At 33.6% G+C, this 13,278-nt stretch overlaps 1 protein-coding gene across 1 annotated transcript in view; it reads left to right on the forward strand.

The window, feature by feature from the left end:
* Positions 1-1,055: 1,055 nt before the first annotated feature.
* The window catches only part of tsnaxip1 (translin-associated factor X interacting protein 1), a 14,448-nt gene continuing 2,225 nt past the window's right edge, over positions 1,056-13,278 (forward strand). The window contains exons 1-14 of the mRNA XM_073850911.1: positions 1,056-1,162; positions 2,044-2,138; positions 2,270-2,375; positions 3,674-3,767; positions 4,015-4,211; positions 5,503-5,638; positions 7,013-7,182; positions 8,736-8,807; positions 8,903-9,005; positions 9,095-9,210; positions 9,483-9,611; positions 9,712-9,870; positions 10,298-10,407; positions 10,482-10,605. Coding sequence (XP_073707012.1) covers positions 4,179-4,211; positions 5,503-5,638; positions 7,013-7,182; positions 8,736-8,807; positions 8,903-9,005; positions 9,095-9,210; positions 9,483-9,611; positions 9,712-9,870; positions 10,298-10,407; positions 10,482-10,605 — 1,152 coding nt within the window. The 5' untranslated portion in view covers positions 1,056-1,162; positions 2,044-2,138; positions 2,270-2,375; positions 3,674-3,767; positions 4,015-4,178. The remainder of the gene's footprint in view (positions 1,163-2,043; positions 2,139-2,269; positions 2,376-3,673; positions 3,768-4,014; positions 4,212-5,502; positions 5,639-7,012; positions 7,183-8,735; positions 8,808-8,902; positions 9,006-9,094; positions 9,211-9,482; positions 9,612-9,711; positions 9,871-10,297; positions 10,408-10,481; positions 10,606-13,278) is intronic.

Genomic DNA, 13,278 nt, shown 5'->3' on the forward strand with positions numbered 1-13,278 from the left:
CAATTTATTGCATGTTTGCTATACTATTAGGCATGTAAATCAGCTTTTTATGTAACAGACTTGTCCTAAACTGTTGGTCTGCGAAGCAGTAGTTTAATTAAATAACTGAATTTAAATAGCACTGGTTGTTTTCCACGTTAGGCTTTTCAAATAAAGTATGAATTCATTAAACGTTATATTTTTTTCTTTAAAACATTAATTTTAAGACTTTTACTTGTACTTCTGATTTAAGTTTGCTGTGAAAAACAACTGCGTTGTATTCAAACTCAAGGTCACGTTTAACCCTAACAAGACATTTTTTGTTCAACAAGTTAAGCACTCTTCACTCTAAAAAACAGACGGGCTTAGAAAAACAAGACACTCGGTGGTGTAATCCAGCGTTCAGCGTTCACTGCCGTGATAAAATACCGCCCACAAATGTTATATCACACCAGCGCTTTAAACATTTTACATATTTACCAAAAACGTATGTATGTGTTAACACATACAAGCGAATAGTATGCGACACGCGTGCTGTTTTACACAACAAGTCAGTTTGTTGTTTATACTGGCACGCTTTGGACGCCTATAAGCGGAAGGTCTTTTCTAGGGTCCGTCGGTATCGTAGCAACCAACTCTCAAACAACAACAATGCCACGCTGCTGAAGCTTCAGTTGGACGTTCGCTCCTAAATTTGCTGTGGATTATTATTAAACTGTTTATTTGTCCAAATGTCGCTCAAAGAGCTACTGCTGCCACCGTTGTTACACCCTGAAAGGCAAGATTTCAGGACATTTCAGAATCGTTAGTGTTGCGTATATACTGAAGTAGAAATGACTGTCTACAATGCAAACAAGCCAGCGGAAGTCGGTAGTTAAGTTGAAAACTGCTAGTAAATGGATAGCTGACAAATAAAATGTTTTTATTTTAAGGTATAATTTAAGTAAACATAAGTATAAAGTAAATATTATGTCAATAATTTGGCATGTCTTTATTATTTTCGTAAGTTGATAGGCCTGCAGTGTGACAACTGTTAGTATATTTGAAAAATAATAATAATAAAATAATGATTTGGATTATCTGCTGTCACTGTTTGGCACAAGTTCAAACTGTTTGTCTTTCCGTTAGCAGACGATCTCATCGACACATTAATAACGGGATATCTAGGTCAAAGTTGATAAAAGTAAGTTATGAACTTGCTGTATTAATTGTTTTAATAATTAAAAAAGACATATTTATCTGATAGCTGGTTTGTGGATAGAATCTATATTATTAGCTGGTTAAACTTAATTAAAAAGTACACTACCGGTCAAAAGATGTTTTGTTGTTCTTTAAAGAAGTCTCTTCTGCTCACCAAGTCTGTATTTATTTAAACCAAAGTATAGCAAAACGGTAATATTGTTAAATATTTTTACTATTTAAAATAACTGATTTCTGTTTGAATATATTTTAAAATGTAATTTATTCCTGTGATTTAAAAACGTAATTTTTTATAAATTATTATTATTTTGTTAAAAACAGCTGAGTAACGTTTGAATTTTTTATTCAGCTTTCTTTGATGAATACAAAAGTTCTGAACTTTCTATTTATCAAAGAAATCTGAAAAACGTATACTCAGCTGTTTTCAACATAATAATAATATATGTTTTTTGAGCAGCAAATGAGAATATTAGAATGATCATGTCACTGGAGTAAGCTTTGAAAACAGGAATAAACTACATTTAAAATTTATTCAAATAGAAAGTAGTTATTTTAAATAGTAAACATATTTCAAAATTGTTGTACTGTTTTTGCTGTACTTTGGATCAAATAAACACAGGCTTGGTGAGCAGAAGAGACTTCTTTAAAAAAAAAAAAAACATAAAAAATCTTACTGTTCAAAAACTTTTGACCGATAGTGTAACTTACATAAATAAGTAAATGAAGAGTGTCTTTGATTTAGCAGCATATACTTAAATATTCTGTTTATGTGGTTTATCAGTTCTACGAAAATAAATTTATTTGTAGTGTTTGACACCACTATCACATGCCAATTAACAGCAAATCAACTTTAATTTCCCTCAGAACAATGCAGGGGAAACCTCTGTTAACCTTTCGTCCTGGCCTGCTGAAGTTACCAGTCAAATTGTCCCAAAGCCTAGAGAAATAAAGCATCATGGGTATGGCAAGTACAACACATAACATCTCAGTGTTCATTTTAGCTTTGCAATAGTTTACTTTACACTGTTTTACACTTTTCAGTGTCCATTGCGTACTTTGGTCCTAATGTCTACAATATGATGTGTTGCAGATCTCTTACCAAGCCTCGCTTCTTAGAGCAACTGGAGTCTCATCTGAAGAGAGAATTAGAAGCTTTAGACACACATGGCGTCAAAGTCCAAGAGCTCAGGCTGCAGGTTTATATCCCACTTTGCATTGCTCTCTTATGCTTTAGCATATGCCATGGTTCAAAGGTTTGGGGTTGGTAAGATATTTTTGAAAGAATGCCAACCATGGCTGCATTTATTAATTTAAAAATATATATATTGTAAAAAAAATGTTTACAGTTTAAATTAACTACAGTGCTGTTCAAAAGTTTGGGATCAGCATTTTTAATATTTTTAAAGATGTCTCTTATGCTCATCAAAGTTCCATTTATTTGATCCAAAAGATGGAAGACAACAAGTAATGTTATGAAATATTATTGCAATTTAAAATGACAGTTTTCTGTTTTAATATACTTTAAAATATGATTTATTTCTGTGACACAGCACTGAATTTTCATTAGCCATTACTCCAGTCTTTGATAAATAAAACAATAAAACTAAAAGCATTTATTCAAAATAGAAATCTTTTCTAAACAATCAGTTTCCAGTCTTTATTATCCCTTTTTTTTAATCAATTTAACACATCCTTGCTGAAGAAAAGTATTAATTTCTTTCAAAGAAATACAAAAAATTTAAAAAATGTAGTGACCCCAAACTTTGAACAGAAGTGTATATTGTTACAAAAGACTTCTATTTTGAATGAATGCTGTTCTTTTCAACGTTTTATTCATTAAAGAATCCTGAAAAAAGTATGACAGGTTTTCAAAAAAAATATTAATCAGCACAACTGTTTTCAACATTGATAATAAATCAGCATGTTAAAATAATTTCAGAAGGATCATGTGACACTGAAGATTGGAGAAATGATGCTGAAAATTCAGCTTTGGATCAAAGGAATAAATTCTATTTTAAAGTATATTAAAATAGAAAACCACTATTTAGGATTGCAATAATATTGCACAATATTACAGTTGTTTCTGTATATTTATTTAAATAAACAAAGCCTTGATGAGCGAAAAAAGACTTATTTAAAAAACATTAAAATCTTAATGATCCCAAACTTTTAAACACCAGTGTGTTTTCTATTTTAATATATTTGAAAATGTATTGTTATGAAAAACTTTACAAAATGTCACATAATCCTACAGAAATTATTCTTATTTGCTGAAATATTTATTATTATGTTGAAAATGCTTAATATTTTTGTGGAAACAACACAATTTTTTTTTTAGAATTCTTTCATGAATAGTTTATAAGTTCAAAAGAACAACATTTATTTGAAATAATTCTTAAAAATAATTCTTAAAGAAAGTCTTTACTTTACTTTTCAATTAAATGCATTGTTTCTGAATAAAATATCTTTTCTGCTTTTTCCCTGTATTATAAAGGTTTTCCAGGAGGTGTTTGGCTATTTAATCGAAGAATTTAAAACCTATAAGCCTCTTTTGTCAGCCATCAAAAATGAGTATGACCTCACATTAGGTATGTACAATCATTTTAGTTATTTGTGGGAGAGGAAATATTTGTGCTAGCAGGCTTTTTTTGTTACTAATTATATCAGTATTGCATTACACAAAAGGCATAGTAACGCAAAACATGTAATATTGATGTAAATCCAAGACACATAATATAAAGTAAAATGAAATGCTAATTGGTCAATCATGAGGTGAAGTCATGAGGAAAATATTAATTTAGATGACACTAATCAAAGTGTTTATATATCCCCCAGCGCATCTTCGTGAACAGATCAGGGATCTGCTACCACTGCGAGCGAAGCTGGTACTTGTATCCGAACAGTGTGAGAAGAGAATTCTGGATCAGAGAGTACAGGAAAGAGATGAGACCCGAGCTCTGAAGCGAGAGTGTCAGCGTCTGCAGCGTGTCATTGAGAGTATGAGAGGACAAAAGACTGCTCTGCAGATTCAGGTAGAGCTCATTTATTATGTCTGCCCTTTTGTGGAGACTGGGCCACCTTGGATTAATCAGACAAGCTTTGAAGCTTGCTACGAAACTGTTTATTCTGGGTGGAATTTGACAGATGTATTCTCTTATTTTAAACAACATATTGGTTAACAACAAGCATGACCCCTCAATAGGCTACAATTGGAGAAAGCTCATTTCATGGAACCATATGATCTCATTTTATGAACTAACTAATTATGTTGTGGTTTCTCCTAGCATATTTTGTGTCTGTCTTATTAACATTTGAACACAGTTTGAAATGAATTAAAATGTTTGCAGCAGATGCTTGTCAGGGCCAAGCGATGGGTCATTGATTTACATCTCAAGTGGTGAAGGTCATTTACATACAAATTTTAATAGAGGAGGAGAGTATAAATAGGAAGAAAATGAGTTAAAATAAACAGCTTATTAGTGTTTTTGAATTAGCTTTTATTGTTATACTTTAATTTTCTGTTTTATTTTTAGCTAGGTTAATTTTTAGTAATTTTGTTATATGCTTTCATTTAGTTTTTAGTGGCTTTTATTTTTATTTCTATGTCGTTAATTTTTTATTTCAGTAGTTGTAAATTTAGTAATTTTAGTACTTCAACTTTAGTTCACATTTTTTATCTAATAAATTGTTTTATGGTTTTATATATTTATATATATATATATATATATATATATATATTATATTTAGAATGATTTTTGAAGGATCATGTGACACTGAAGACTGGAGTAATGATGCTGAAAATTTAGCTTTGATCATTGGAATAAATTACGTTTTAAAATATTCAAATAGAAAACAGTTATTTTAAATAGTAAAAATATTTTTAAATTTTTTTTCTGTACTTTAGATCAAATCTAAATGAGACTTCTTTTAAAAAAACATTAAAAATCTTACTGTTCAAAAACTTTTGACTGGTAGTGTATTTTATTTCATTTTATTTTATTTTATTTCAGCTTTATTTAAATTACTGAAAACCTGTGTTCAATGATTAGTCACCCTTTATAAGTTTGTCTTTGAGTTCAGTTTACTGTCGGTCCTTAACGTTGTCAGATGTGTGTGAAAGCTCTCAGTGTTCCTGCCTGTTCCTGCCTTGTTCCTGCCTTGTTCCTCTTGAAGATTTATATTAAATATATTGTTTGTTTGAATATCGTCTTTCGTCTCGTCTCGTTCTACACGTCTCATTACAAAACCATTGTTAATATTTTAATTTTAGTTTTAGTTAGAAAAATATAATGAAACACAAACTCACATGTATCTTTTCCACAGGTTGATCATCTAAAAGAGGAACTGGCCAACCAGTATCAGCTATACAGGGATGAACGTGATGCACGAAAACTGCTCATCACCAGAATCAGCACAATGCACTCCACCCAAGATACTGAACATGAAGATAATTATGAAGGTCATAAATGAAGCTTACACTCATGACAGTTAGTAGTAGATTCTGAAAAATAAACATGTAGTTAGGGGACAGTCTTTACATTAAGAGGTTTGTCCCTCTTCCTGCAAGATGTAAACATTGTCATGCATGTGTTTTTTTTTCTTTTTACCTGAAATTACAAACATCAAAATAAGGATTATAGATTTTAAAAATGTGATTGCCATTTAAACACCTATTTGTGCAGCCACCATATTCTAGCTAGAGTGGGGAAAATAACAAGCAAAGCATTCATAGACAGGGTTTTTTTCTGCTGATGATGACTGGATGGAGCAAAGGAGTCAGTGTGGACCACATCAAAAGTCATTAAATACAGCCAGGCAGGATTTTTTCTAGACATGTGCTGAATAAGAATGTCCTGATCATACCTGATCATAGTTTGAGATGCACAGAATCTGGTAAAACACATTTAATGTTTGCATAGTCCAATTAACAAAATCTAATCTAGTTGCCACTTAAGGAAATTTATTTTAGTATAAAATGTAATTTTTACATTCTAGTCTGTTATATTCTAGTCTGAACCTTGGCAAATTTAGTGCCAGTCGCAGAGCCGGTCACTATTAAAGGGATAGTTCACCCAAAAATTAAAATTAACCCCATGATTTACTCACCCCCAATCCATCCCAGGTGTATATGACTTTCTTCTTTCAGACAAATACAATCAAAGTTATATTTAAAAAATATCCTGGCTCTTCCCAGCTTTAAAATGGTAGTGAATGACTGTTGAGATTTTAAAGTCTAATAAAATGCATCCATCCATCATAAAAAGTACTCCACATAGCTCTGGGGGGTTTATAAAGGCCTTCTGAAGAGAATCAATGCGTTTGTGTAAAAAAAAAAAAAATCCATATTTTTCACCATTCACTGTGATTATAAAGCTTGGAAGAGTCAGGACATTTTTTTAATATAACTCAGATTATATTCGTCTGAAAGAAGAAATTCATATACACCTATGGCTTTAGGGTGAATAAATCATGGGGTAATTTTCATTTCTGGGTGAACTATCCCTTTAACAAAGCTTAATAATGATATTAAAAATGTTATTATCCAATCATCATTAATATTTATATAGTGTAAGTAAATTTATCTCTCTCATGCATATCCCGCATTGTCCCATAAAATCACATCTACTCTCTTGCAACTGAGCAATAACCTACTGGTCACCCTATCCAGTACAGAAAGCGTAGTGGAGGTGTAATATCAGATTATTTGAAGATGATGAGTATTAGCTGGGCTGGAGATTTTTACAGAGGTTTGATTGCCTGGAGTGAGTTGCAGTAGTCAGGAGGTTGAGTTGTGAGGACGTGGTTTGACAGAAGCTCTGCTTGTTCCTCTCAGAGGACGATTGTGAGGATCCTGTGGTGGTGAAAATGGCTTTGCAGGTGTGTAGAGAAGATCTTACCAAAGTCCAAGTTGAAATTAACCGCCTGCAAGCCGAATACTGTGATGTTGTCCCACGACGAGACTGGGATAACCTGAATCATATGCATGAGGAGACTTTAAAGAAGGTTGGAGAAAAAATATATTATTATATGTGACCCTGGACCACAAAACCAGTCATAAGTGTAAATTTGTCAAAACTGAGATTATTATGTCATCTGAAAGCTGAGTAAATAAGCTTTCCATTGATATATTGTTTGTTAAAACAGGACAATGTTTGTCTGAGATACAACTATTTGAAAACCTGAAATCTGAGGGTGCAAAAAAATCTAAATATTGAGAAAATCGCCTTAAAAGTTGTCCAAATGACGTTCTTAGCAATGCATATTACCAATCAAAAATCAAGTTTTTATATATTTATGGTAGAAAATTTACAAAATATCTTCATGGAACATGATCTTTACTTAATATGCTAATGATTTTTGGCATAAAAGAAAAATCGATAATTTTGACCCATACAATGTATTATTGGCTATTGCTACAAATATACCCATGCTACTTAAGACTGGTTTTGTGGTCCAGGGTCACATATAATTATATATATTTTTTTTTTTACATTTTATATACAAAATTAAAAATCAACCAATTTACCTTACAAAATGTTTTGTAGTTATTTATGGTAGGATGAAATGTTACATCTATTATACATTTTTATCAGTTTTTATTTATCTACACTACGATTTGAAAGTTTGTTTGTTTAAAGTTCAATTCTAGAATTTCCTGATAATGTATTCACCCCCATGTGATCTAAGATTTTCATGTCTTTCTTTCTTCAGTCACAAAAAAATAAGGTTCCAGGATTGTTCTCCATATAGTGGACTTCAATGGGGATTAATGGGTTGAAGGTCCAAATAGCAGTTTTAATGCAGCTTCTTAGGGGCTCTACCAGCCAAGGAACGATCAGTCATTTTTCTAAAACGATCAGTCATTTTTCTATACATTTTAACCACAAATACCTAACTTTACATAATCATATTGGAAAGGTCACATGACGTAGGCTGAAGTACCGACCCAGTGTTTACAAAGCGAACGCGCAAAGAAAGTCAAACACCCTTTACAAAAAAAAGGTAAAACAACAATGTCGGGTGATTTTATAGTTGGAGGAGAATGAACCAAAGTAGAATGACCTTTTCGAACCAAAGTACACACATAATAAGTGAAGATGCGCATTGCATTTGTGGTTAAAACGTATATAATTTTATTTATTTATTTATTTATTTTTAGAAAATGGACGATCTTTTTACTAGATAAGACCCTTATTCCTCCGCTGGGATCATGTAGAGCCCTTTGAAGCTGCACTAAAACTACAATTTGGACCTTCAACCCATTGAACACCACTGAAGTCAACTTTATGGACAAAAATCCTAGAATGTTTTCCTCAAAAACCTTAATTTCTTAGTGACTGAAGACAGAAAGACATATTGGATCACATGGGAGTGAGTAAATTATCAGGAAATTTTTATTCTGCAAGTGAACTTCTTTATTGAATAATTCTATTCAGCAAGAATGTGTTAAACTAATCAAACACTTAAAAAACTGACTCTTAAATATCAATTCTAGAAGTAGAATGAAGACAAGACAATTGATAATATATTTACGGTGTTTTCTTTCCTTGTTTTAGCTGGAAACCTTACAGACAGACTTTGACCAGTTGAAGTCTGAGTATGACACACTGCTTGAGATTCACCGTCAGGTAGTTGTGCAGAGAAACAGCCTTCAAAGAGGTCCATAATGATAAATAAATAATCACAAACTCATCTGATTACTAAACATTATTCTAATCAACAGTCAGCACCTGCTGTGTTACACTCCAATCAGTCTGTGCAGCAACATGGCTCGGATAACAAACACATTGTTACAACTCCCAGACCAAACTGGGAACAATGCTCAGGTAACATTATCTGAATTTTCCAGTCATAAGCTATCATATCTGTTCTTGAGCTATATGTATGAGATCATTTTCTGTAATATGTGTTGTAGACATACTAGGAGGCAGTGAGCAATGTAAAGATCTCTTCGAAGGTCAATCCAGCCAAAAGAGGCTTGAGATCTTGCTGCAGCAGATGAATGGCCAAAATGAGTTCTTCATTGGACTTGTAAGTCTTCTTAATATCAAAAATAGCAATGGAGAACTGCAGTGATGAAGTATTTTTGTAGGCCAACACAGAAGTTAGCATTATCCTGGTTCTCTTGATAAAAACCGAAAACAAGTTTATGATTCTTACATGTTTTGTTCTTTAAGATGTACACAACTTTTATGAATTCTGAAGCTTAAAAAAATTAAAATTAAATTAAATTAAAAAGCTAAACATAGACTGTAAATGACCTATACAAGATTTGCTTGGCTGAAGTAAAGTTGTTTTCACAGGGCACATCCAGTGACGTTCCCATTTATCTACAGTATGAGGGAAAACTTAAGAATCTTAAGCTCAAGAAAGCAGATGTAGTCAGAATTATCAAAGACATATGGAGGGAAAAAACTACAGAGAATGAAACGGTAAGTATGGCACCACAATATCCTTTCTTGATTTGTTTAAACAGTCACTAGTTGTGAGTATTTAAAGCTGTATTTCTCCACACATTTTTCTTCAATGAAGAATGATGATACCAGAGATCTGCAGGTGTTCCTTCACAGCTATCTTGTGGAACATTATAAGGATAAGGCAGGAGAATGGGCTTACAGCTTGATGGAAAGCATCCGAAACAATCTAGAAGATGATCTCATTTGCCTTTTTCATGACATCTTGACTGGGAAGGTTTGTGCTTAATCTAAATAATCATTTGTGGTAAATGTCCATAGCACTGCTGAACAATTAAAGGGATAGTTCACCCTAAACTAAAAATTCTGTCATAATTATTCACCCTTATGTAATTCCAAACCTGTAAGACCTTCATTCTTCTTCAGAACACAAATTAAGGTATTTTTTAATGAAATCCGAGAGCTTTCTGACCCTGCATAGACAGCAACACAACTTCAAGGCCCAGAAAGGTAATAAGGACATTGTTAAAAAAGGTCTTACTGGTTTGGACCGACATGAAGGTGAGAAATAAATGACAGAATTTTCATTTCTGGGTGAACTATCCCTTTAAAGTTAACGAAAGCAGTTTTTTTCAGTTGCTGTATTTAATAGGTGAATGTTTATTAGGATATATATAATGTTGCTGATGGTAATTTTGGGGCAGGTTGATGAGAGTATCTACCATGGACAGACTCAGCTGCTGTCTCACTTGCTCAAGGTTTTAATTCAAAGTGACACAACACAATGCGGATCACTAACAGTCTTAGAATTTAGGTGAGCAAAAACTCATATTTCCTCATTTGAAACATTATCATTGTGATTATTATAATATGCATGCTCATTTTCAGTGAGGCACTGAAGAAGGCTTTCCCTCTGAAGTCAGATCAGGACATAGAGGAGCTGTTGGCGGTGGCTCAGACGGAGCTGAGGAGTAATGGAGTGCGCATTGCTTATCAGACACTTTATACAGAGGTCAGTTTGAAGATTTATATTTTTTTAAGAAGTTCAAAAAAAGTTCAAAATTTAAAAAAAAAAATTACTTTATATTTTCTTGTAAATCATGAAACTACCAAAGTGTATGTTTTAGTCCATTGGCTGAGACTGGTTTTAACTACACTCCTAAATTTATGATCAGGAAATATTCCTGTGTCACTCTCTCTCTCATAGCTACATTGTGTGACTAGATAGGTTCCATCATTTTAAAGTAAATGTGTTCAAAAGTTTGAAAAATCTGTGTGTTACTTTAAGGAACGTCACTACCAAACACCTTTTTTCTGCAATTAAGCACACTTTTTTTTTGGTGTTATTCCATAACACTTAGGTTTTATATGTGTACAACTGTTTAGAAATGTGCCAGCTAACCATGTACTGATTAGCATCTTTGAGCTAGGTCCAAAAGTATCTAAATTTGTCACTACTGAAACATTTGGTGGCATTTTGGTAGTGACATCTTTGTTTTTTCAGGTGTTATCCCATAAAATTGTCACTCCCGTAACAGTCACGACCGAGATGTGTCATCATTGTTACAGTAGTGACAAAAGACAACACATAATCCTTTATTTGTGGGAAATAAACAATTTTTAGGACAGTTATGCATTTTTTTTTTGTATTTTAGTATGTTTTAGTATGTGGGTTAAAATTCTGTAATGTGATAGGGTCACTACCAAAACATAACTGTCACTACCGAAAATGTGCTGTCACGACCAAAACATGGGATGTTTTGTCAAAAAAAAGTATATTGAATTATCAACTAAGATGTTGAGATAGTTTTTGGTTCAATGTATATTCAAACAAATTAATCCTTATCTTTAAAATCAGTATGATCAACTTTTTGCCTTTTAAAAAGAAAATTCAAAATACAACAATTCTCAAAAATCATACTTGAAATATTGTTAGAAATATATTATTATTTGAAAATTAATTTTTTTAAATAAAATAGCAAAAATATATATTTGCAATGTGGATGTAAGCAAAATCTTAATAGCCCTTAAGATGTAATCTTATATTTGTGGGAAAAGACATATTTTTCAAGATGCTTCCAACTCTGACTTTGAATTCTTGCGATTAGAATGGCCCACATATATACTGTATATATAATCATAATACATTTTTACAGGATTTTTTGCTGAATATAAAGTTTATTTATTGGAAATATAAATCTTTTGTAAAATTATGAATGTCTGTACTGTCACTTTTGATCAATTTAATGCATCCTTGCTGATTAAAAATATTAATTTATTTTTTTAAAATGTTAAATGGCACTGCTTATAAATAATAATAATAATAATAATATATATATATATATATATATATATATACACAGTCAAGCACAGAATTATTCATACCCCTGGCAATATCTGACTTAAAGTTACTTTTATTCATCCAGCAAGTTTTTTTTTGACCAGAAATAACACAGGCTTCTCCCAAAGGTTAATAAGACAATGTACAAGAGGCATCATTGTGGAAAAAAATATTTCTCAACTTTTATTTACATTTGAACAAAAAAGTGGCATGTCCAAAATTATTCATACCCTTTGCAAACTATCACAGTCTATGGGGAAATCCAAAGTTCTATACCATTCCAAATAGTCCAAGCTGTTCTAAAGCATCCTAATTACCCTGATTCATTGGGAACAGCTGTTTTAATCAACTCAACAGGTGAAAAACAGAAGCTCGTTGCTGTTGGTTTGTGGACAGTCATGGCTAAGACAAAGGAGCTCACTGAGGACCTGCGGCTGCACATTGTGGCTGCTCACAAGTCAGGAAAGGGCTATAAGACCATATCTAAATGTTTTGAACCTGAAAGAGTTGGAGCTCATTGCTAAAGATGAATGGGCAAAAATACCAGTGGAGACATGCAAAAAGCTGGTCAGCAATTATAGGAAGCGTTTGTGTCATGATCGGGGCTGTGGGTCTCCCCTCAGCCTCCTGAGGTCGCTATTCACACTGCACTTCTGATAGCATTCACCTGTCCTTGTCGTTAACACTGATTCACTCACATCTGTTCACTATTATCCGGTCTTTAAATACTCTCACCTTTCTCTCCTGCTTCATGTCTGCATTGTCTTCTGTCCTGTGTGTTATGTTGTGCTCTTGAAGATTCCTGGCTTTTGATCGTGTTCTGGATTTTGTTATTTTGTGTTTCAGTTTATGTCTAGTTTTGTGCCGTGTTGGCCTTTTGTTTGTTTAGTTTGTTTTCATTTCATTAAAACCCTTTCCCTGCACCTGGACCCAGACCCTTCCTTTTATACCGTGACAGAATGCAGACAACACTGATGGGTCCAGCGGGGAGATTTTTTTTTGAGGAGGCGGCGTCCACCCGCTTGGGGGCAGCGACCACCTGCTCTGTTCCCGACACGGCGGGAATGTCCTTTGAGGCAGCATCGGCTACTCGCTTCGAGTTCATCTACGCCTGCCTGGCGGCGATGGACACCCGCAGTGCCGAGGCTGCGCGGAAACGCCCCTGCTTTGCGGAGGGGGTGGAGACGCTCTTTCGCGGGGAGGTGGCGACAACCGCCAGCTCTGTCCCTGACGCGGCGACGTCCGCTATCTCCGTGCCTAATGCGGCGGCGTCCGCTATCTCCGTGCCTAACGCGGCGGCGTCCGCTACCTCCGTGCCTGACGCGGCGACATCCGCTATCTCCG

The sequence above is a fragment of the Garra rufa genome, chromosome 11, assembly GCF_049309525.1.
Source record: "Garra rufa chromosome 11, GarRuf1.0, whole genome shotgun sequence".
Classification (NCBI taxonomy): domain Eukaryota; kingdom Metazoa; phylum Chordata; class Actinopteri; order Cypriniformes; family Cyprinidae; genus Garra; species Garra rufa.